Source organism: Sus scrofa, chromosome 4, assembly GCF_054392235.1.
Source record: "Sus scrofa isolate SSC_HxYL_T2T_F1_AM1 chromosome 4, Sscrofa_HxYL_maternal_Yorkshire_Landrace_v2.0, whole genome shotgun sequence".
Classification (NCBI taxonomy): Eukaryota; Metazoa; Chordata; class Mammalia; order Artiodactyla; family Suidae; genus Sus; species Sus scrofa.
In genome coordinates this window covers 105,673,842-105,697,449 of record NC_139386.1, presented here as the reverse complement: position 1 = coordinate 105,697,449, position 23,608 = coordinate 105,673,842, and the positions used below count along the sequence as shown (strand labels likewise).

General features: G+C 40.5%; 1 protein-coding gene across 33 annotated transcripts in view; it reads left to right on the top strand.

The window, feature by feature from the left end:
* LOC100624559 (myomegalin) overlaps positions 1-23,608 on the top strand; it is a 215,701-nt gene that overhangs the window by 20,299 nt on the left and 171,794 nt on the right. For 23 of the 33 annotated variants that reach the window (XM_085023164.1, XM_085023166.1, XM_085023159.1 and 20 more), the window contains exons 1-2: positions 3,156-3,517; positions 20,696-20,751. In XM_085023164.1, coding sequence (XP_084879290.1) covers positions 3,498-3,517; positions 20,696-20,751 — 76 coding nt within the window. In that variant the 5' untranslated portion in view covers positions 3,156-3,497. Of the gene's footprint in view, positions 1-3,155; positions 3,518-20,695; positions 20,752-23,608 lie in introns of those variants that run through there. The other 10 variants (XR_014844272.1, XM_021090682.2, XM_085023137.1 and 7 more) reach the window with 1 other exon arrangement.

The window sequence follows — 23,608 nt, the reverse complement described above, 5'->3', positions numbered from 1 at the left end:
GGAAGATTATGACTTTCTACCATAATGGTGGGATCTATAGTCTTCTCTCTGCCTTGGTCTCCAAAGGAGTTAAAAAATATATAAAATTAAAAAGTAAAAAAAAAAAAAAAAAGAGTTTATCAAGATAGGCCATATTATGCTGCAGTAACAAATAATCCCCAAATCTCAGTAACTTAATACAACAAAAGTGATTTCTTGCTCATTCTGCATGTTCAGTTTGAGCCAGCTGGAACACTGATTATTAAGGTCACTCAGAGACCCCAGTTGATGAAAGCATCATCTTGACAAGTATTGTTCTTCAACTATCAGTATAACAGTGGAAATTGACAGTTTCCAATTGTATGTACTAGCTCTTAAAGACTTGTGCATTCTACTTAGACATGGCCACAAAAAAATTCCTCTCACATTTCAGTGGCCAAGGCAAGTTACATTTTACTGGCGAAATGCCACACCTAACTTAAATAGGATGAGAAGGGTAAAGTTCCCAAGTTCCCAAAAGGAGAAAAGCTTAACAAAAAGCAAGAAAGTATGACATATAGTAACTGGTAGATTGTATCATTGTTTCAAAATATTCACCCCTTCTGCGCTCAGTGGGCAGAGTGCACTTTTCTGCACCAGTGACTCAGGACTTGGCTGTGTGACTTACTTTAGGGAATGAAACGTGGCAGAAGAGACAATGTGTCAGTTCTGAGTGGAGACATCACAAGTCCAAGTCCTGCCAACTGTCTTACACTCCTGTACTTTCTCATGAGAAGAATATTCTCCAGGTAGCCACTGCTTCTTTAGTATGGATCCAGAAATGAGAGTTACATGGAGCTGAGTTGAACCCATGCCCAACCAACCCATATTTGAACCACAGATCCTTGAGTGGAACCGGATGTTTGTTGTACAATGCTGAGATTTGAGAGCTTTTTGTTAAGCAGCATTGTTATAGCAAAAAGAATATTAATACAACGATTCAACAGCAGGATTTCATGACAAGTTACTACAGACAGTGGTTTGCAAGCAAGCATATGAAATAGGAACTTACTAGTTAGTATTCTGAGAAATATAAAGTGAAATGAGATGATGTTAATTTCTTTGTATACTATGGAGATTGATATCAATAGGTATCTAAAATAGCTCATAACTATATTATGAACTTCATAGAAAAGTTATTTTTAAAATGTACGTATTTTCTAGCCTTACTTTTGAGACCCCAGAGTTTACCTAATTAATTTCTTGCATGACGCTCATGTCTGACTGTAGACAGAGTTCCTCTCCAAACTCAGTAGCCCATAATTTGATTTGAGACAAAACTAAATATCATACTAACTTTAGTATAGAAGATGGAACTCTGACTCTCCCTGCCTCCCTCTTTTTTCTTTCTTTTTGGTTTCAGAGGCAACAAGAGATTCTTTTTGAGACAGGTGACCTGTGAGAGCCTTGTCTCAAGTCCGACTGGACCTTAGAACATTTCCTGGAAACATGCTTGAGCCTTGTCTCAAGTCCAACTGGACCTTAGAACATTTCCTGGAAACATGCTAAGTGCAGAAGCAGTCTGATCTTAGGTACAAGCTGTGTTGAGTTTGGGGGGTTCAAGACTAGGGGCCTTTCAGATACTTCTTCTGGATTCTCAAATGTTCTCATGTTATCCTGCCTTCCCAACCCTTATTCTGTACTGATAATCCAGGAACTAACCTAAATGATGGGAGGCAGGATGATGGTGATGCTTTGTCCCCAGAATACAGGCTCCCCACAGTCTCGTCAATACTCAGGCATGCTGGGGTCCATCCTGAGTTAAATTCTTAGGATACCTGAGAGAGTAAATTCATTCTAGAGAAGATTTGTTGGTTCTTTTTTTTTTTTTTTTTTTTTTTTTTTGTCTTTTTTGCCTTTTCTAGGGCCGCTCCCTTGGCATATGGAGATTCCCAGGCTAGGGGTCTAATCAGAGCCGTAGCCACCAGCCTATGCCAGAGCCACAGCAACTCGGGATCCGAGCTGCATCTGCAACCTACACCACAGCTCACTGGCTACACCGGATCCTTAACCCACTGAGCAAGGCCAGGGATCGAACCCACAACCTCATGGTTCCTAGTTGGATTCATTAACCACTGCACCACGACGGGAACTCCTGTTGGTCTTTTCTTCAGAGGACATGTCACTGGGGCCACACCATGTAGAAGACAACCTGTATGAGAGCTTGAGCCCTTTTGGTCTCAAATGTATTGTCTGTGATACAAATATAACTAAGTCAACATTGCCACATGTGGGCACCATAAAGCTTTCTGCAAATTAAAAAAAGGTCAGTGGCAATGCTAATAATAACAGTGATTATGTCACTTAATAGAAAGGTTTTATTTTAGAGATAAAAAGGAGCTTCAGGCTGTAAGCACTTTAATTATAGCATGTCTGACATGTCTAAACTTTGTTACATAAATAGATGGTACAGAGTCTCAGGCAGTGCCATCCCTAAAGAGCCCTTTCCCATGATCTTTGAACAGTTACAGGGAAGATTCTAGGTCCTGATGGCCACCATTTTGAAGCTTTTCTAGTGTTCTGGGAAGTTCAGGAACCCTCTGCCCTCTCGAAGCTAACAGAAGAGACCAGTATCCTCTGTGCTTCGGAAATTGAAACCCAGGGAGACAGAGTACCATAAAATCTGGATGTCCAAGATAGACGGCTGATAGATGTCAGAGATAGATAATAAGGCTGCAAGGTTTTGTAAGGATGTTTCCCTTCCTGAGGATGGTCCCTGGTCCCCAAATTCATGGCGAGACTGACATACCAGATCTCTAGGAAAATAAAGTCATGACCTTATGACCATTTAGTGTGTGCACCAGCATTCAGCCAGGATCGCACCTACAGCCTTCCTAGACTCCTGCTCTGTCTCTGGGGTTACCTGTGCTTCGGGTGATGCCGGCGCACAAGAGGATTTCCCCTATAAATTTTCTCGACGGTTGGGTTTTTCCAAAGCCCCTCAGTGGGACAGGCGAGGGCCAGAGGTCTTGGTAGGGAGTCCTCTAAGCCTTCTGCTCTTCTGCCAACACATCATCCAGGCAGGGGAGTCGTGGAAGGGTGTGTAACCTGGGCCGGCTGAGCCCCAGCACACTGGCTGTGGGGAGCCCCGCCTCCCTCGCGGTTGACAGCTCAGCTGGTGCCGAGCAATTCGTGCCAGCCAGTCGTGTCTCAGCCTGGGAGTGTGTGCGCGCACCGCGCCGGGCTGCCTCTGGCCCCGGCTCCCCGAACAGCTCCGGGCGCCGCTCCTTTGCGTCCAGCTTGCCACCGAGAACAGTCCCTCCCTTGTGTCCGTTCGCTGGAGGTTTGGCCACGTCAAATCGGTTTTCTCAAAAAGCAGGGAGCGGACCTCTCTCCTCACAGCTAACACAGACAGAAAAGGGAGCTGGGGAGGAAAAGGCTCTTTGCGCTGGAGATTCCTGGGCCAGGCTTCTCATTTTCCCAGGCTGCTTCCTCTCCCGGGTGAGGGGCGCCCTGCGAGTAAGGACAGCGCCTGGAAAATGGAGCAGACGTGGACGAGGTAGGGGAGCCGCTTCTTTTTACCCTCGTTTTCCCGGATTTGGTATCTCTCCCTCGCCCCACCTCTCCCCCCTGCGCCCTTTTGGAGAGGTCGCCCGTCACCACTAGGGGCCTTTGAAGGCTTCTCTTTTGATCACCTCCCCCTCCCTAATTCCCAGCCCAATTCTCTTGGTTCTCCTGCACATGTTCTGTTCTCTGATGTTTTCCTTGCTTAATGAATCTCCCTTCCACCTAATCTTCATGTTAAAAATACCCAAGGAGGCTTCCTGGAAGTTTTTGTAGAAATGTTTCTCTGTCTTATCCTTGTTCTAGATGAAAGGGATCCCCCGCCCCCCAAGGTCTTCTTTTAGAGATACTTTTGATTTCAGACACCTTGAAAAATACCAGATTCTTCCTTACCCTGCCACGTTTTCCTTCTCAACCTCACCCTCTACTAGTCACACAAAGGCAAGAGACTGAATGAGCAGAGCCCAGAGATGCTCATCTCCAGTCTCCAGTTGGTGCTGACTCTTGGAGAGTAAAGGAGAAAGAAAGAGACCAGGGAGCCCATCGTTGCTCAGGCTTTGTTGAGATCGGGATGACAGCTGCTTTTGGGTCAGATTTTGGAGATGCATGGTGGAATTGTGTGTCCTCCATATCCCACTGCTTCCCCCCAGTAGACTTTAAAATGGAGCTCATCTATGATAAGAGATGGTGTCTTCTGACATTCATTTTTGTTTTTCAGTGGGAGGGTGGTGGAAAGACTGTATTCAGAGCTATTTCCATAACAGATATGCCTCCATCTCCAAGATTTAGCTTTGGAGAATTGGAGTGGGGCCATATGTGTGTCCTGAGTCCTAACAGAGGGCAGACGGTACTAATACAGAAGGTAAATGTGGGGCTTAATCGTACTTGTGGAAAAGACCTGGGCTGATTGTTCAACAGGAAAGAACTGTATAATGTGAACTTTAAAGAAACAGTGAATTGAAGCTTAGGATGTATTGTAAGAAGTATGGTATCCACATTTACAAGTGAAAATTCTCCTTTTTGCTCTTTTTTGCTCTTTACAAGCCTCTCCTAGAGGGCAGTCTTCTGCTCTGAGCATCACTAGATAAAAGGAGTGTGATCAAGAGACATGAGCGGACTGAGAATCCTACTTGAGGGGTGATCAAAAGACCTGGGACTCTTTGGTCTAGAGAAGTAAAGAGTTGGGGTGGGGGCATAGGTATGGTTGCTCTCTTCAAATATTTGAAGAGTAGTTGGTGACAGAGGGATTAGATAGATTTGGAATCCTTTAGGACAGAACAACCAGTTAGAACACAAGTCATGGCTTAGTGCAAAGGGAAAGCATTCCAACAAATGATCTGCTAGGACAGTAAATAGGTTCCTGACCTTGGAATTACTCAAGCAAAGGCTAGGTGACCACTTAATGGTAGTGAGAATGAGTGTATCAGGGATTCTTGCTCATTGTCAGTGTTTTTCACACTTTAAAAAAGTATTATTGGAATTCCTGCCGTGGCACAGTGGGTTAAAAATCTGGTGGTATCTCTGCAGCAGCACAGGTTCGACCTCTGGCCCAGTGCAGCAGGTTAAAAATCTGGTGTTGCCACAGCTGTGATGTAGGTCACAACTGCAGCGTGGATTAGACCCCTGGCCAAGAAACTTCCATATAGTGTGGGTGTGGAAAAAAAAAGTATTATTTATTAACCGTTTTGAAATTTAGATATAGACATTTCAGACAAATTCAGGGATAAGTTTAGAAAAATCACAAATCACATGTTTATAGTTAATTATTTTCACAAACCAAGTAGACCCATGTAACAAGCTCTAAGATCAAGAAAGAGAAGCTTGGGTTCCCGTCTTGGTGCAGCAGAAACAAACCCAACTAGGAACCATGAGGTTGTGGGTTCAATCCCTGGCCTCGCTCAGTGGGTTAAGGATCTGGTGTTGCCGTGAGCTGTGGTGTAGGTTGCAAACGCAGCTCAGATATGGCATTTCTGTGGCTCTGGAGTAGGCCAGCAGCAACAGCTCCCATTAGACCCCTAGCCTGGGAACCTCCATATGCTGCAGGATGGCCCTAAAAGGAAAAAAGACAAAAAACAAAAAACAGCCAAAAAAAAAAAAAAAAAAAAAAAGGAAAAGAAAGCAAAGCCTAAAGCCCTTGTGACCCCAAAGATAACCATTGTCATAACTTTTAACACCATAAATTAATTTTGTTTGGTTTTGAATCTTAAGTAAGAGAAACTATCTACTGTGTACTCTTGTATCTGGCTTCTTTCACTCACGCTAATGTTGTGAGATTTTTCCCTGTTGTGCATGGTCGTAGTTCATTCATTCTTGTTTCTGTATAGGATTCTATTGTGTATAAATACATCAAATATAGTTATCCATTCTGTTGTTAATGAACATTTGGGCAATTTCTGATTTGGGCTACTATAAATAACATTGCTATGAACATTCCTATATGTGTCTTTTGGTGAACATATGTACACATTTTTGTCAGGTAAATACATAGACTGTCTGGGTAATAGGAAATGTGTGCTCAGCTTTTGTGGCTCCTTCCAAATAATTTTCAGAAGTGGTTGTCAGGAGGATGTCTAAAGGACTGAGATATGGTGTAAATGTGTTCCACATCACTAGTCATCTGGGAACTGCAAGTTAGTACCACAGTGCCAGACCATTATGTATATACCAGAATGACTGAAATGAAAAAGACAGAAAATATCAAATGTTGACAAGATGGAAGACTCAGAATGTCCCACTTTTTTTTAATCCCTACCCTCAGAAAGAAATGTATTTACACCCAAGCAAGCACACTTGCCTATGTAACTGTAGCAAATGCTTCATGTAGCAGTATTTAACCTTACTGTGTGTTTTGTACTCTGATCCTTCTCACCCTATTCTTTTCCTTTTTTAAAAAAAACTTCTTGTATGACTGTATTTCACCACTCAGTGGGTCACAGGTGGAAAAATCCTATAATCATGTATCATCACTGATGTCTCAAATACTTTTAAATTCAGCTGAGATCTGTTCATAAACATTTATTTTAAATGTGATCCCAATACAGGTGAGGCACTCTGCTGAATGCTAAGAGAAAACAATGGATAAAGCAGTTTCTGCCTGTAAGATTTTACTTTCTCATCTACAAGTCTAACAGAGGCTCAGGCAGACATATGCATTGGCTGCTCCGAGCACAGTGGAGAAACAAAACTTAGAGGAGTCAAAGAATAAAAATTAACTATAAAGCTCCCATTTATATTAGGCTTGAATTTATTATGTGTTAATCTTTTTGCTCACTTTATTTCAACTAATCCTTATAACCCTACTAGGTATGAGAGAAATGTTATTATGCTCACTTTTAAGGCCAAAAAAAAAAAGAACTTTAGAGAGATTAGATAATTTGCTTGGTTAACAAGAACAGCTATGGAAAAAGTAAAGCCTGGAACTATTTAATTCCAAAGCCTATGCTCTTAGTTACCTCATTTGAATTGAGTCTTATAGGTATTGGTTTCTGAGCTGCTTCTGAAACCAGCTACTTATTTGACTATGCTTAAGCTTATGAATAAGTTAAAGACTATGATTCTACTCCCAAATTTAATTCTTGGCAGTTGCAGAAATTCCCCTCTCTGAGGTGCTCTTCACATGAGCCCCCATAACCTTTATCTTGTCCAGTCTACCCACAGAGGACAGAGTGCTGCAGAGCTGAGTTCTCAAATTTACATGTCCCTACTCCCAGTAGCACATCATCTACCCTTCTACAACTCATTGGGGTATTTTTCCTCAGGTGTGTTGCTTGACCGTTGCCAGACTCTTTGGGTAAATCATTTAGAGACAGCCTGATTGGTTCTGGAATAGCAAAATTTCCCACGAATGCACTGGCCTTACACAAAGCAGGTTTGGTCCCTAATGGAACTGATACCCATGAATCAGGAAAGAGTTTTCAACGGAATAAGCTCATGGAGATGATAAGGAACATGACGATGAAGGTAGTTTCGCTCACTTCATCAGTCTAGCATCCATCAGACAAACTGCTTCTATCACTAAATGTTTAGCATTCGCCTATCTGGACTAGCAACTCCCTAGAGCAGTGGGGGTATTTCAGAGTCTCTGTTTGTACTAGTTTCTTTTTGCCACTGAAACAAATTACCATAAACATAGTGGCTTAAAATAACACCAATTTATCATCTAGAGGTCAGAAGTCTGAAAACTGGCCTTCTAGGCAAAAATCAAGGTGTCAACAGAACTGATTATTCTCCTGGAGGCTCGAGAGAAGAGTCCATTCCTTGCTTTTTCAGGTCTGGGAGGCTGTCTGCATCCTTGGTTCATGGTTCCTTTCCAGCGATGGCATCACTCCAGCCTCTGTTCCTTCATTCCACCCCCTCCTCTTTCCTACTCTCCTGTATATCTCTTCCAAGGATGCTTGTGATTACATTGGGCCCAATGGGGTGCTTCTGGATAATCTCCCCATCTCAGAATCCTTAATCACATCCAAAAGTCCCTTTTTGCCATGTAAAGTGGCATGTTCACAGGTTCCAGAGATTAGGAATGTGGACTTCCTTGGAGAGCCATTATGCAGCTGGAAAAGGTGTTACTAATTCTCTTCCCTCTTTACATGGAAATATTCTTGTTTCTGGCCTATGGGAAAGCCAAGTAAAAGTCAGGCAAATCATATATGAACCTTATACAACTTCACTGAACAAATAACTCAAGAAAAAATGAACTTGAACTATTTAAGGGCTACCTTCAAGATTGAAGTTTAGAAAAGGACAGCAAATTAATTAGTTTTGTTTTCCATTTATCTGTAATTTGATTTAATAAAATGCAAACATTAATTGTAGTTGTCGGCTGTGGCTGTGAACATTTGGAAAATGGAAGTAACAGCCAAGAAAAATAGTGATTCTGTCTCAAACGTTAAATTTTTTAAAAATTTTTTTCTTCTCTCCCACATAAAGCATAGCTTTTGAGTAAGACAAGGTGCCCATTTACCATAGTCATAGTGCATTTAAAACATAACCCATTGATAGCTTATTGCACTTATTCTGCTCAATATTGACTCTCAGCCTAAAGGAAGCAGGGATATTTATTTCTCTTTAAATTTGTGGTGAGTTAGTAGACAGTCCTGTTCTCTCATGCAGCGTGACAACCAGAGATGGCATTTCTCCCCATTTTATAGATGTGGCAACTGAAGCTAGAGAGGTTACGTAAACGTTGGAGCATGAAGGTCTGGTTGATTCTGATATCTTTGCTTACCATGAGGCTGCTGCTTTGCATATAGCACTTTCTATTAGGAAAATGCTACTTTTCATAATTCTACCATTGAAACATATTTGGACATTGGATTTCTTGTTTAACATTCAGTTCCTTCTAGCAATTAATGTTCTGCATTTGGGGGAGGAATATCTGCCTTCCAAACTCTGATCTACTTTTAAATAGACCTATACTTGGGTTTAGGCTTGAGGAATTTATATCAACCAATACTTTCACCCCCTCTTTTTTACTCCCCACCTACTAGATCAGATTGGACCCCCTCCTTCTTCTTGCAGCTTACATGCTAAGATTGGATTTTCTTTTTTTTTTTTCATGGCTGCACCCATGGCATATGGAAGTTCTGGGCCAGGGATAGCATCCCTACAACCTATGCCACAGTGTGGCAATCCTTTAACCCACTGCTCTGGGTCAGGGATCAAGCCCATGCCTCTGCAGTGACCTAGGCCACTGCAGTTGGATTCTTAACCCACTGCACTGCAGCAGGAACTCCCTAAGGCTGGGTTTAAAATTCCAGAAACCTGGAAAGTGGTTGTTTCTGTCTCTGAAAGGATAAGTTGGCTGATCCTCATCTCAATGCCTGCTCCATTCTGGGTGGCTTAGGGGTGATTTATACAAGGCTGTGTGGGGTGTCCAACCTATCAGTCAGTGGGTGCCCTGGGACACTGCTCGTATTGAAATGGGCCCTATTTTATAAATAAAATTCCAAACTGGGCTTAGAACATTGAACAAGTTGTTTCTGGCAAAAATTCAAATAACATTTAAAGTTAGAAGAAAGTCCAGAATAAGAGATGTCACAGTGACCCAAGGTAGCTCTATCCAATTCTATTTTAAAACATTCAGCAGCACTGAGGACTTGTTTTCCTATGTCTTGGGACATCTCCTGAGTTCTGTGGTCATGAAGACAAGCGTGATACGAATTTCATTTTATTTTTTTCTCATGGCTGAAGCACTTCGCTAGTCATAGGCTATTTATAATAACAACAAATTGTATTTTCATAGCACTTCAATAGTTTCTAATACATTTTCCCTTAATCTCTCTATCTCCCGTCTTTTTCTGCTTCTTCCATTCTGCAGAAACTTCTTTCTCCCTTTGCTTCTCTGAGGTCAACTAGGGAAGAGATCACCTGCACCTGGTCTTCTTATCATGACCCAGGGGGAAGCAATACTGCTGACCTATAGAAAAGCACTGACTGACATATAAAATTGAATGATTTCTCGCATTTCATACAATTTAAGAATGTTTTTATTTTCCATTTCATAATGTGGAATATTATTATTTGTAATGTGAAACAGCATGCTGTGTGGTATTATAATACTTAATGATAACCCTATACTGAGTCCTTTGGTTTTCTAATTTTTAACTATTATAAATAAATCTTGATACACTCTAGGTGCATAAGGCATCTTCTTCCATGGTATTTTTTTTTTTTTTGAGTGATAGATGTTCAGAAATAGAAGTGTCAAACACTTCTAGTTCTTGAAAATACTTTGCAAATTGCTTAGGGTTTAGACTCACATAACTCGTATGAATGTGACCGATAATTTCATTCAACTTAAATATCCTTTTCAAGACCTGAGTGCCTCTATTGCAGAAGGGGAAGTGGAGGCACACTGACAGAAAGTGGCATATCCTAGGGTAATTCTAGGTGGATCAGTATAAACATTCCCAACTTTTACCCCTCTCTAGAGTAAAATGCTTCACTCTTGCTATTGATCTCTCTTATCACCTTGAAGGTAATTAAACAAATGGTAATTAAACAATTTCAGTATAAGGAAGCGAAAGTGGACATGTTACATCAAAATTATACATACATTTTAGGATGTCTATTGCCAAGAGAGGAAAAAAAAATACATGCTGTATTTGGTTATGAGATTATGTATAATACTCTTTATATGCTGCTTTAAAACTATGTCAATAAATGTCTTTGTAGCAGAAATTTACATTTAGAAATAAATTTACATTTATTCTACCAAGTGACAGCATGGAAAGTTTGGGACTGAGTTGGTTTTAGAAAAGATTTTTCTGTGCATTACTTACAGATTTCCAAATTATTGGTGCCTTGGGAGGTCCGTTATTGCCAGCAGACCGAGGGAGCTGGCTGTAGAGTGTCTCCTGACTCACCCTGAGCTAAAATTATTATGAGTGGGCCTTCATATACCAGTTGTTCTCACCCACACACCTAGCTTTGCCTTTGCTAGGGTAATTTTGTTTATCCTTTAGAGGTTAGTTTCAGCATTACCTCCTTTTGGAATTATTTTTGGAACCTATTTCTGGGTGTCTTCTGTAGCCAGAGCACGCTCTGCCTTCTCTGTTACTGCATGCAGCAAGTTGGTTTACTTGGTATTTTCCATAGTCTGTAAGTTTATTAGAAGAAAGGCTGTCTTTTGTCTCTAAATTTTCAGTATAATGCAATATTTCTAGCACATAACAGACCCTCAACTAAGAACTTTCTAGAGAACATTACCTGCATGGCACATGTGCATATCTGTTTGGTAGGTGTCTCCTTATTGTAGAATGGAAACAGCAGATACCAAAGCTTGATGCCATCATATGTTTGAATCATATTTATTCGTTGTTTAAGAACTATGCATAAAATTCCCATTATCATCTAGACTCCTTCAATACAGGTATATGATAATGAGTGATATGAAACCCTGCCTTCAAGGTGCTGACATGCTTGACAAGCCATAAGACATGAGTATATATTACTGCTGTCTCTTGGCCTCACAGTTTCTTAACCCTAATTCACTTCAGTACACTCTGAAGTAGCTTTGTAGCTCATCCTCCCTTCAAATTCTCTGTCCTTAGGATCTTTGACTCTGAAATTATATTCCCTGACCACAAGGTCAAATCCTTCATCTCCTCATCCTTTCTAAATATTTAGTTTACCTTATAACTTACTCCAGTTCTGTCACTCCTTCGTTATCTTCCAGGTGGTCTGCTTTTCATTCATCTCCTTACTGAGCCAAGACCTCAGGGTCAGCTATTTGAACCATTCTCAGCCCTGCTTTAGAATCTCTCACTGCCTTATCGGTCCTCCACCCTTGGACCCTCAGTTAATTTTATTATCCTCTGGGATTTTATAAGCCTTAGTATATTGTAAAATCATACTGAGAAGGAAGGCAGACTCTAGATTCATTCCTTCTAATCTCGGGCAGGTTAATATGAAGCTATTCTCCTCTCACCTGCCTTCTCCCCTGATTCTTCCTCTTCCTCTAAAAATGCATTCCTTGCAACCTCTGCTTTCAGTAATACAAAGTCAAATACAAAATTGCATGTTCAATGTTATTTCTTTTTGTGGAATTCACACAGGCATAAAAATAATAGCTAAAAATAAATATGCGAAATTTTTATCAGTGTTGCCTTTAGGTTTTGGCATTTATTATTATTTTTTTCTATATACATTTTTCTCTTTTCCAAAATTTCCGGAAAGAGTGCATTTAAAAATCATTGAAAACAGACATCACGAAGGAAGGAAAAAGTAAAAAATTAAGTGAATAAAAATGTAGGAGAAAACAGAAGAAAAAAATCTGCTCTATCCTGATGTTTGGTCTAGGGCTTTGAGATAGACTGAGCCACAGCCCCGGCATTCCCCAGTACCTTGTGAATAGTGGTTGTTAATGAAAACAGTAGAGACTGTATTGCCAGGACCAAGAGCAAAAAGCACAACCTAAGTTGTAGAAGTGGGTGAAGAGACCATATACCCTCCCTGAGTGGTATGGCTGAATCCAAAGCAGATTATGTTCATGTCTCTTTTAAAAGAATGGTATCAGTGTCTTAACTGTCTCAGGGACAGGGAATAGAATTAATTATATATTTGCATGTCTAAAAACCTTGTAGGGCAAAGTGAGGAAAGTAATTATTTTAACTTCCTTTACAGTATTAGGAGGTTTCTCTGAACCTTGAGGAATAGCAGCAAGAAAAATGTTCACTCTTTTAGGATAAAGACTCAGTACAGGGCCAAAATAGGTCATAAAACTCAAGAGTTGTTGCAGGTACACAGTGATGCTTATAGCTCCTGGTAGCTATTGAGGACCTAGCCCTCCAGAAAACTGCCTCCCAGAGTTCCATTTGGCCCCAGCTACTCTCAGTGAACAGATCCTGTTGAGTGAAGGATGTAATTGCAGCCTGTACTGGAGAAAAGTGGATGTTACTGTATCTGTGCCAAGTCAGCTCACACTTAGTCAGCATGCAGAGGGAGACTCACAAGAGATGCTCTCTCTGTTCTGAGGGGCTTTGCCAATTAAGCATGCTAGCTTGCAGAGATTATAATGATAGGTCTTGAGATGAGGAAAAATGATAATCTCACTGCATTTATTATGTAACAGTCTGTGTTCTGCATCTGGGACTTCTACCCTATTTGCATTTGAATGTGTGTTTTTGCAATTCTAGAGTCAAATGGAGGGTATTGGCAATATTTGGAAATACTCAGTGTCTCTCTTGGCAAGAGAAGAAAAAGATCTGAGATGTCTCCGAGCTTGTTCACCAATGGCCTTCCCAGTTTTGATTGTGTCTATTTCCATCACCTCTCCCACCTGTCAGTTTATTCCCTTTGTCTTTTAGGGACAGTGCTGTGTGTTGTTACAGAAGGGACTCAGGGAGGCACGAATATTTGGAGAAATGTGGGTAGAAATAGGGAAGTATAAAATAATGGATGACTCTCTTTTCAGGAGAGAATCTATGTAAAAAGTCATACTTGCCGCTTCCTTTTTAGGATTTTAGTTCATTTGTCACATGCAGCTGTTATACCAGTTCTCAGATACTCCATTGAGAGCTCTGTGTGTACTGGGGATGAGCTGATGTCCCAAGAAACAATTTGTGTCTGCATAGGAGTCTAAATCGCATGTCCTTTGCACGGCAGCTCTGCCCACCCTTCCTTTCATCTCACTTTCTCAAAGCTCATTTCCCTGGAGTCAAGGCAGGTACAAAGGAGGCTCCTGGTAAATGTGTGGCTAGAAATAGGGCATATTGGACAGGGTAAACGTTTGGAGTTGGAGAGATACAGTTTTCAAGTTCAGGCTTGCTACCAACCAGCTGTATGATCTTGGGCAAATTACTTCATCTTTCTAGGCTTCTTATTTCCTCATCTGTAAAATAAGGGTAAAAGTACCTACTGGATTTTGTGAGAATTGAATGAGATAATGCCTGGAAAGTGTCTGTCAATCAATAAGTGGTGTTAGCAGAGTTGGGGGTGGGTGGTGGTAGTTTACACAATAATGATGATGATCGTTTAATTCATGACTGATGTTGAGGAAAATTCCAGTGTAAGAAAACATGTTGAACTGTAAAGTTACACACAGGCAGTCTGGAGATTATTACCTGTAGATGTCTTTGTTTCCAAGTTGGCACCACTTGTGAAACCCTACCGTTCAAAAATCCTCAGAGTTAGAGGGTCACATATTAAAGAAAGTAGGCCACAGTTCTCCTTCTGGTCTTTTTATCTCTGCAAGGGTTGAAGGTGGATAAAATTAAAAATATGAAAAAGATGTCTTTGAACATTAGAAGGATTTCTTTCATTTGATGCAGAATCACATGAACCTTAAAAACATGGAACTAGAACAGCATGTGTGTTTGTACCCCGATACACAGCAAACTGGAGCAATCTTCCTATGATTTCACATATTCCCCAGTGTTTGAGATGGTTACACAGAGCCATATCCCTTACGTTGTTCATCTTTTATCAAGGGCCTTCATAGAAGAGCAAGGTGAATCCAATCGGAATTTGTTCCTTGCTTTTTTAAAAAGAAGAATAAACATTTTAGTAAAAATAGTGTGGGTTTTTTGTGTGTTTTTTTTTAAAGTATTCACTCTTATTTTCTACCATCCTAAATCCCCAGGCGTTTCAGTCCTCCAGCTTCTCTGCCAGTCTGTACAATCTGTATCCATAGGCATTTTTACTGTAGTGCAAATTTTAGTCCCAATCCTTTCTTGCTGACATTATTTTACATCATCTTTGGGAGTGCTAAGGAGTTAGATAAAGGTATGTTGTGTGAGGAGGGAAGTACAAATGAAGAAATGGTTTTCCCCCTGACTTCCTTTCCTGCTTGAGAGATAGAGTTTGAGGGTGGAGGTGTGGGTAGGGAAGGCTTGAAGAGAGGGAAAGGTAAAAAAAAAAGTTGGAAGGGGTCCTGAGGAGCAGTTAGTGCCTGCTTAGATGGGGGTGGGTGGAGTGGGGAAGAGCATGGAGCAAAATTAAAGCCCTGAACACATCCTTCATTCTCCTATTTTGGGCCCTTTGTCTTGTTTCCTTATATATTCATACCCATCCTTCAAGGCCTAGATTCAGTGTTTTCTGTAGATTTCCTAGACCCGTCTCCCCATCAGGACAAAATTAATTGCTATCTCATTTATGTTCTGAAACCTCTGACTTAAATCTTGTCATTCTAATAATTATTGCTTTGAATCCTGTCTGCCTCCCCCTGTGTACAACTCCAAGCACCTTGACTTCAGGGCATTTCTTTTTCACTTTTATATTTTCAGTCTTTGCCATATAAGCAACTTCTCAATAAATGTCTATAAAATGGAATGAAAAAGTCTAAAAATAGCAACCAAGGCCCAGTTTTTTGTTTGTTTGTTTTTGCTCTAAGTATTGGTATAGCTGATTGCTTTTCCTTCTCCTCAATTTTTGTTCATAATAAGCTGTATAAAAAGAAGTTGAAAGATAGAACCTATCTACAAAACAGAAACAAACTCACAGACATGGAGAATAGACTTGGGGTTGCCAAGAGGGAGGGAGGAGGGTGTAGGATGGACTGAGAGTTTGTGCTGCAAACTGTTACATTTAGAATGGATAAGTAATGAGGTCCTGCTGTATGGCACAGGGAACTATATCCAATCTCTTGGGATAGACCATGATGGAACATACTATAAGAAAAAGAGTGTGTGCGTGTATGTGTGTGTATGACTGGGTCACTTTGCTGTACAGTAGAAAATTGGCATAACATTGTAAATCACACTGTAGTATAATTTTAAAAAACATAATAATGCATTAAAAAATATAGAAAATGTTTGGAAGATGGCCTTTGTCCCTTAGCTTAGTGATGAAGTAGGGGGGGTCAGACTACGTGGTACTCCAACAGCCCAAGTGTACGTGATTTCCATGGTGAGGCAGCCTGAAAAATAGCCACCTCTTTGTGAGTTTGGACACTCACATGGGAAGAAATAGTCCTAGATTAATTATTTTATTAGGTAAGGCAGAAGAGAAGAAAGTACTGAGGCCTAGACAGACAACAACTACTTAGATATACTTTGGGGTGGTTTTGGTCCTGGGATATCAATATCTCATTCTGTTCAAAGACTTGTTGCCCAGCCTGCTTTGTAATGAAGTTGTAGAATTGCCATCTTGCCATTGCTCCCGAACAATGTGGTGTATTAACACAATCTGTTGCTTTTCTCAGTTCACAAATTAAACAGGCCAGAATACAATGCAATATACCAAATATGCAGTTTGCAAAAGACGGTCTATGGCCGCCTTATAGAAAATCTCCGCAGGCTCCATCATCTTGTTACCCTTTGCTAAACAAGGACCCAAATTTCTATCTCTCCCCACAGTGTTACCAAAGACTAGACTAGTGGGACCAGTGAGCCTCTTACCTCTTGGAATGGAGCCATATTAATGGCCATTTTCAAGAAAAGCAAAATGAGAGACTTGGATATTCCTGGTATAATTGAAACTACCATACTTAGAAAACTACTGGAAGAAATCTGTTTGACAACATCAGAGTATCAGAGTGTAGCAGATGGCTCCGAGTAGAGCAGTTATTTTCTGAGCATTCTCAACCTAGTCACCTTGGAAAACTGTAGGAAAAGCTAGTATATGGGATGTTGAATGTTGATGTTTTGTTTGATTCCAATATCTTCATAGCTACTTAGCAGCAAGTTGAGAAAATATGAGTAATACACTGTGCAGAAATTAAGTGGGCAAACAGCTGGTAGGTGGGTTGTACTTGGAAAATGCTTGGGTCTTCCAATAAGCAGGAGAGGTCTCAGAAAAAGTTAATAAGTGGAATTTTAGTGAAATTGGTAAGATACTGACAGATGGATGAAGCAGAGAGCAAAAAGATGAGGCTTACTAAAGGAAAGTTTAGTTCATTTAAAAAAGAAAAGCAAGAGTTCCCGTTGTGGCTCAGTGGTTAATGAACCCGACTAGTATCCATGAAGACAAGGGTTTGATCCCTGGCCTTGCTCAGTGGGTTAAGGATCTGGTGTTGCCGTGAGCCATGGTGTAGGTCGCAGCTTGGATCCCACGTTGCTGTGGCTGTGGTGTAGGCTGGCAGCTACAGCTCCAATTCGACCCCTAGCCTGGGAACCTCCATATGCTGCTGGTACAGCCCTAAAAAGCAGAAAAGAAAAAAAAAAAAAAAAAGAAAGAAGAAGAAGAGCAACATGTAAGGTATTTTTGGGGAAAGATTCTATATGTCATCTCTGCAGGAAAGCTATAATTGCCCTGGTGAACCACATGCTAGCTGAGCATGACTCATTCATGGACTGATGTTTTTAAAAATATCTAGAAAGGCTTGAATTTGAGAAACTGGGACAAGGGTGTACAATTTTTTTCTGGAGTCGGGTAATACAGAAGAATTTACCAACATGTTAACTGCTTTGTGTACGTGTCAGGAGTAGGGAGGCAGGCTTGGAGCCTGTCTCTGGCATATCCCAATTCTCATTGCACTTTGGTTTATCAGATGTTGTCACAAATTGCAATCCCCTAGACATAAACCCTGTGTTTACAACCATGAGCCCCTTCTCTGGGGGAGCATCAGATTCCTTACCAACCTTTTGGAGCAGCTGAGTGAGTCCTACTCACTGATCATATGAGAGGGAACTTGAGCTGTTAATAGAGTTAAAGTGACTTTTAAAAAATCTCCTGAGAATACAGAAAGCCCATTAACTCAGTACCCATCCAAAGTGACCTCTCTACCCTTCCGCTTATTGCTTCATACCCGGCAGGCAGCCAGTTCAGGGTGAGTGGGGGGTGGGGGAGAAGGTGAAGTATCTTGGGGAACCCATATGCATCACCTTGTTGTAACTTGCTCCTGATCTAGAATTGAAATCTTCAGAGCAGGGAGAATTGAATAGTGCATGTCTGGAAAGTTCCCCCATCCTTGGAAAGTATTAAAATTGGTTTTATGGTTCAGCATCTATTAGAATAGAATCATGTAATTACTGCAAGAAACCTTAGAAACGCATGCATTTCTTTTACAAATATTTAAGGAGACTGACGCCCAGAGAAGTAAAAGTAACTTATAAGCCAGTTAGTGACTTATCACAAATTAATGAATTATATGCTGAAGCCAATAGGTAACTCAAGACTGTGTCTTAAAGCAGAAATGAAAATTTTGTCTGCATTTGATCTGTACCAGGGTGATAGCCTGAGACCTGTAAGGAGCCAGGCAAGTATCATAAATGGGTGTATGAGCTGAATTATAAGAATAAGCAGTGACAGGGACTGTGGCAAACTGGAGAACATGTCTCTTCCATTTAAAGGCAGCAAGTTAGCTTTCTATGTGGGAAGGCAGGCCCAGTATTGCAAGACCCAATCATTTTGCAAGAGAAGTTAGAAACGGATCAGCCTTGTTTTGACCAAACAAAACATGTTGGATGTGCTAAATGTGGCCTGAGGAATGACCTTGCCCCTGCTGGCAGATGCACAGTTACCCAGGTCTGTGGGCTGAGCATAAAGGAATCCATCCAGTGCATAAATCACAGCAGCTAATTATAAGTTTTTCCTCACAATTTTTCAAGACATTGCTCTAGCTGATAGTTTCAAAATCCTTCCCCTCCTTTTTCTCAGCAGAGAGGAATCCATAAGTAGTACATTCTTCTCTTTTATTCTTCATTCTCAAGGAAAACTTTTAATGAGAAGTGGAGAAGGGAAAGAGGCAGAGAAGGCCTAGAAGAACCACAAGCGTGTGATCTATTTTGAGTAATATAGAACTGCCAGGTGGTGGCAGTTCCCATTGTGGTGCAGCAGTAACAAATCCGACCAGTATCCATGAGGATGTGGGGGTTCGATCCCTGGCTTCACTCAGTAGGTCAGGTATCTGGCATTGCCATGAGCTATGATGGTTGCAGATGTGGCTTAGATCTGATGTGGCTGTGGCTGTGGCTGTGGCTGTGGACTGCAGCTACAGCTCGGATTCCACCCCTAGCCTGGGAACTACCATATACCATGGGTATGGCCCTAAAAAGCAAAAATAAATAAATGGCCAGGCAGTGTGTGTAGTCCATGTGCCCTGTGTGGTACTTTGGTACTTTCATGCCCATCTGCAACTTAACGAAATAAAGATTTATGCCAAGATCCAGCCATGGTGGCAGCGAAGAAAGAACACCAACTATTTCTAACCAAATGCCAGGCTCTCTTCTGTCTTCCTGTGAATGTCTTCTGGCTTTTAAAAAGAGAAGTCCTCTAAATCTTCAGCTATAGAGTTATTTTTAGAACAATTAACTAGGAGTACCCAAGGGTTTCAGGAATAAGCTAAATGTTGAAAGCATCTCTCTATAGGATTATTGCAATCGCCTCTCTGTTTCTGCCTCCCCTACCTAGACCATCTGTTGTCAAAACAGTAGCCAGCCCTTTTAAAACATTCGTCACTCAGTTCATCTCTTTTCTTGACTCACAAGACTCCAGTGACTAAATGCCTCTCAGTGTCCCGAAAGGCTTTATACAATATGCGCCCTGCCCAGCCTTCCTATTAACTTCCCTGACCCCACCTCCTGCTTCTCACTCTGCCCAGCCACACTGGCCTCCTTGTTCCAAAAATGCTCTGGCATGCTCCCTCCTAAGAGCCTTTGCATTCGATGTTATTGCCTGGCGCAAATAACCCATGTTACTGCTTCTCGGAACAGCCTTGCCTACTAAAATTGCTCTGCCTCCCCACACCTCCAGCACTCCCCCGGTCTCCAGTCCCTGTTTTCATTGTTGATAGTACCTTGTCCCTGTTGCTACTATACATTTTGCTTCCTTGTTTCCTTTTCCTGTAAGTTCCATGAGTGCAGGCATTTTTGTCACCATTATATTTGTGGAGCTTAAAGTTGGTGCCTAAGAACATAATAGGTGCTTGAAAAGAATTTGTTAAATGCATTTTCAGATTTTTTTGCCCCTCTGTGCTAGAGAAGGTGGTCTTCACTCTGCTGGCTACCACATTGTGGGTTGGTTGTTTTTAACATTTCCATTAATAGACTTTGTCTTCTAAGTTTTCTGGGTCAATTCTATTTCCTGAACATATCTTGATTTTTTTTTTTTTTGCTTCTTTCCATTTCTACGCTTTTCTCTTGGTTAAAACCATCAGAACTTCTTGCTTTCCCCATCCACTTTGATTCCCTCTCTACCACAGTAGCCAGAATGATCTAACATCTAAATCTGGTCATTTACCATTCATTCCCTCATGAAAATCCTTCAGTGGTTTCCCATTGCCCTGCACATAAAACTCACATCCTTACCCATCCCCCCACCCCAAGGCCCTGTATGGTCTGGTCACATTGGCTTTCTCCATTCCCCTAACAGGCCAAGTTCCTCCCCTACTCAGGGGCCTTGCTGTTCCCTCATGATGGAATATTCTTCTGTTCTCATTCTTCATCTAGCTGACATCCTCTTCATCCCAGTTTAAGTGTTCTTTTCTTTGAGTTTCTCTGAGTGTCTCTGTTAGTTAAGTTATTCTGCATGTTCCTTCACAGCACTCGCTACAACAGTAATTCAATACTTGTGGAATTTTTTGTCCAATGGCTATCTATGTGTACTTACTCGGGATAGGAACCCTTCCTGTGGGTTTGCCTCTGTATCTCCAGCACTTAACACTGTCTCTGATCCATAGCAACAGCTTAATGAATATTTGTGGAGATATAAATAAAAACAGGTGTCTCACCACCCCAGAAATGGGACACTGTATGGGGTGATATCTCATTAATTAATGATGTGTTTCTCTCCACAGAGATTATTTAGCAGAAGATGATGGGGAGATGGTACCCAGAACAAGTCACACAGCAGGTAAGGAGGTCGTGGGCCTTGCCTTACTAAATTCTTGGTCTCCTGATGATTATAATTCCCTTAAATTATAGACCCTTTGAATTCACCATGGTAAAATCTTCAGGCTGTTTGTGAATTTCCAAATTTGCACATACCACTGTAGCGTATAATTCCTTACCTTCCCAGCATAGTGCAGTAAAATCATAACTGAAACACTTATGTGAACTCTTCATACTTTTAACAATTCAGTAACTGTGAAATTAGAGTCACTTGTAAAATGATTAAAATAGATTCTTCCACTAAAGTGAAACCTCTGAGATACCATTAAAATGGGTATTACTATTATAATAATATAATACATATAATAATAAATAATAATAATAATATAGTAATAGTGTCAACCTCTTAAGTGAGATTAGAAAAAGCCCTTAGTACAGAGCTGGTCAAGGAATAAGCACTCAATAAATATTATTATTATTATTCTTAATGTATTCATAATAACATAATTCTGGTACTAACATTAGCCAGGTGTTTTAAATTATAAAAGCAAAGTGAAAATAACTCTCTTTGGGGGCTGTTTTCCCCAAAAACTTCTAGTCACTTTGTGTTTTACTTACTTTGCTAAGGGATTTGCCTTTTCATACCAGCTCTGAAGCACAGATAGTTCACATGCACAATGTGGAAAAAAGTTTTAGTTTGAAGATATTAAGACTTTGGAGTCACTTAAAATTAGCCTTTGTGATTGTGTATGTAAAATCTACAAATTCTAAGGGCCTACCATACTCATTTTGAGCATCAAGATCCTTCATTTTGAGGTAAAAATTGAAGGACTAGGGCAAAAATTGAAGGATCATGGAGAAAATGCCTACTTTAAGCAAGATATTAATTAGGTTGGATACTTTCATATGTTATGTCATTTAATCCATGTAAAGGCTCTGTGAGATAAGCCTTATTAGTCCCATTTTTACAGAGGCAGTGAAACTCAGAAAAACTCAGAGATCTGCCTAAATTTCCACAATTAGCAAGTGGTCAGGATTCATATCAAATCTTCCAAGAGAAGACTCTTTCCCTCATATCCTAAGAATCCAACTATAATGTACTGTTGTTCTATCATTTTCTTCCATTTAATTGCCTATTTAATTTTATCTCAATGTGGAAAAATATCTTTTCCAATTTATTTAAATGAAAACACTTGTGTTTACTGAGAAATAGTAAATTATCAACAAAACAGGTGCAACATTGTTATTAACACTACCACTATTATTAATTTGAAATCATGGAGTGGTATACAATTAACAGAAAAACAATTATTCTGTACAAGCTGAATCAAAGGCAATCGAAGATGGAAAAACACCCGACTCTATCTGCAACTAATTTGTGCTGTGTACCAGTAAAACCTGCTTTAAATTTCTGTCCTAATGTAAACCCCTGTGCTCTACCAGGCAGGGTTAGTGGCTATTGAAAATACCATTAAGGACTGGGCCATCTAAAGACACACTGGATAATAGTTATTTTTATGAAAATGAAAAGATATTGTACAGTGTCCAGTTTAAAAACAAATCCTATGGCCTTACAGTTCTTCTTTTTTCTTTAAAATCAGTGGTGTAATGACTAGTTAAATACTTTCAGACAAGAAAAAACCTGCACTGGAACTCCCCTAGTTATCATCATTATTTTCTTCTTAATCTTCACCTTCATCTTTCTCTTTGTCACCATCTTCCTGATCCTTTTTGCCTTTCTTATTTTTATTTATTTTTAAAAATAAGGAATGCTCTTTTTGTGAGCTTTTTTTTAATTTTTTTATTTTTTAATTCTGAGACATTAATTGAAGTATCTGGGGACTTTTTCTTGCACTCTTTCTGACAAATTTGCAAAAAGACAGAGGGAGGGAGGGGGCATATAGTCTCCCATCCTATAGGTTGCCTTTTCATTCTACTGATGATTTTCTTTGCTAAACATAAGCTTTTTAGTTTGATGTAGTCACACTTGTTTATTTCTGCTTTTGTTGCCTTTGCTTTTGGTGCCCATGTATATATGGTCCATTAATTTTGAAGAAAGGAGACAAGAATATACAAGGGAGGAAGGAAGGAAGGAAAGAAAGGAAAAAAAGGTGGGGGAGGAGGGAAGGAATTCCTGGTGGCCTACCAGCTAAGGATCCGGCATTATCACTGCTTTGGTGCAGGTTCCATCCCTGGCCCAGGAACTTCTGCCTGCTGCAGGCATGGCTGGGGAGAAAAAAAAAAAAAGGAAAGGACAGGACAGAAATAGAGCATATGATAACATTTTGCTTCTTGGACCCTGAGAATCTCCTCTGCCCGTATGTCTATGTCTAGTTAACGTTTCCTCAGTGAAAGCACAGAGTCCCCAAGAGCCCATTCCACTCTCACCTGCACTGACACTGTCTGTGGAGCACAGTGTGTTGCCATAGCAGTCATCCTTTCTGATTAAAAAACAAAAAACTTGTTGGGTAACAAAGGCTCATTGCTTCTTTCTCAGCCAAGTAAAGGTGTATTTTTCTACGTCTTCTACCTGAGTCTACAACCTGAAGCCCACTTTGATCAGTGGTCCTTTGTGTCCTATGCTTAAAGGAAGCCCTGATTTCTTATTTTTTCACAAGGTTACTTCTCTAAGGCAAGCATAGGGTTAAGAGCAGCTTGGCCTTCACTAGTTTCTACCAGGGCGGTGCTTCCTTAGGTTAATGGAAAGATCGTGTCTCTGCTCCTTTGCCTGTTTTTCCCTGACTCTCAGGCCTGTTACAGTGCTAAGTATTAGCATAGTGTTAGGAACGTTAAATGGAGAGGAAAAGGGATTGATTCTGCCACTTTTTAGCGATGTAATCTTGGGCAAGCAAATTTTCTGAACCTTTATTTATTCTTTA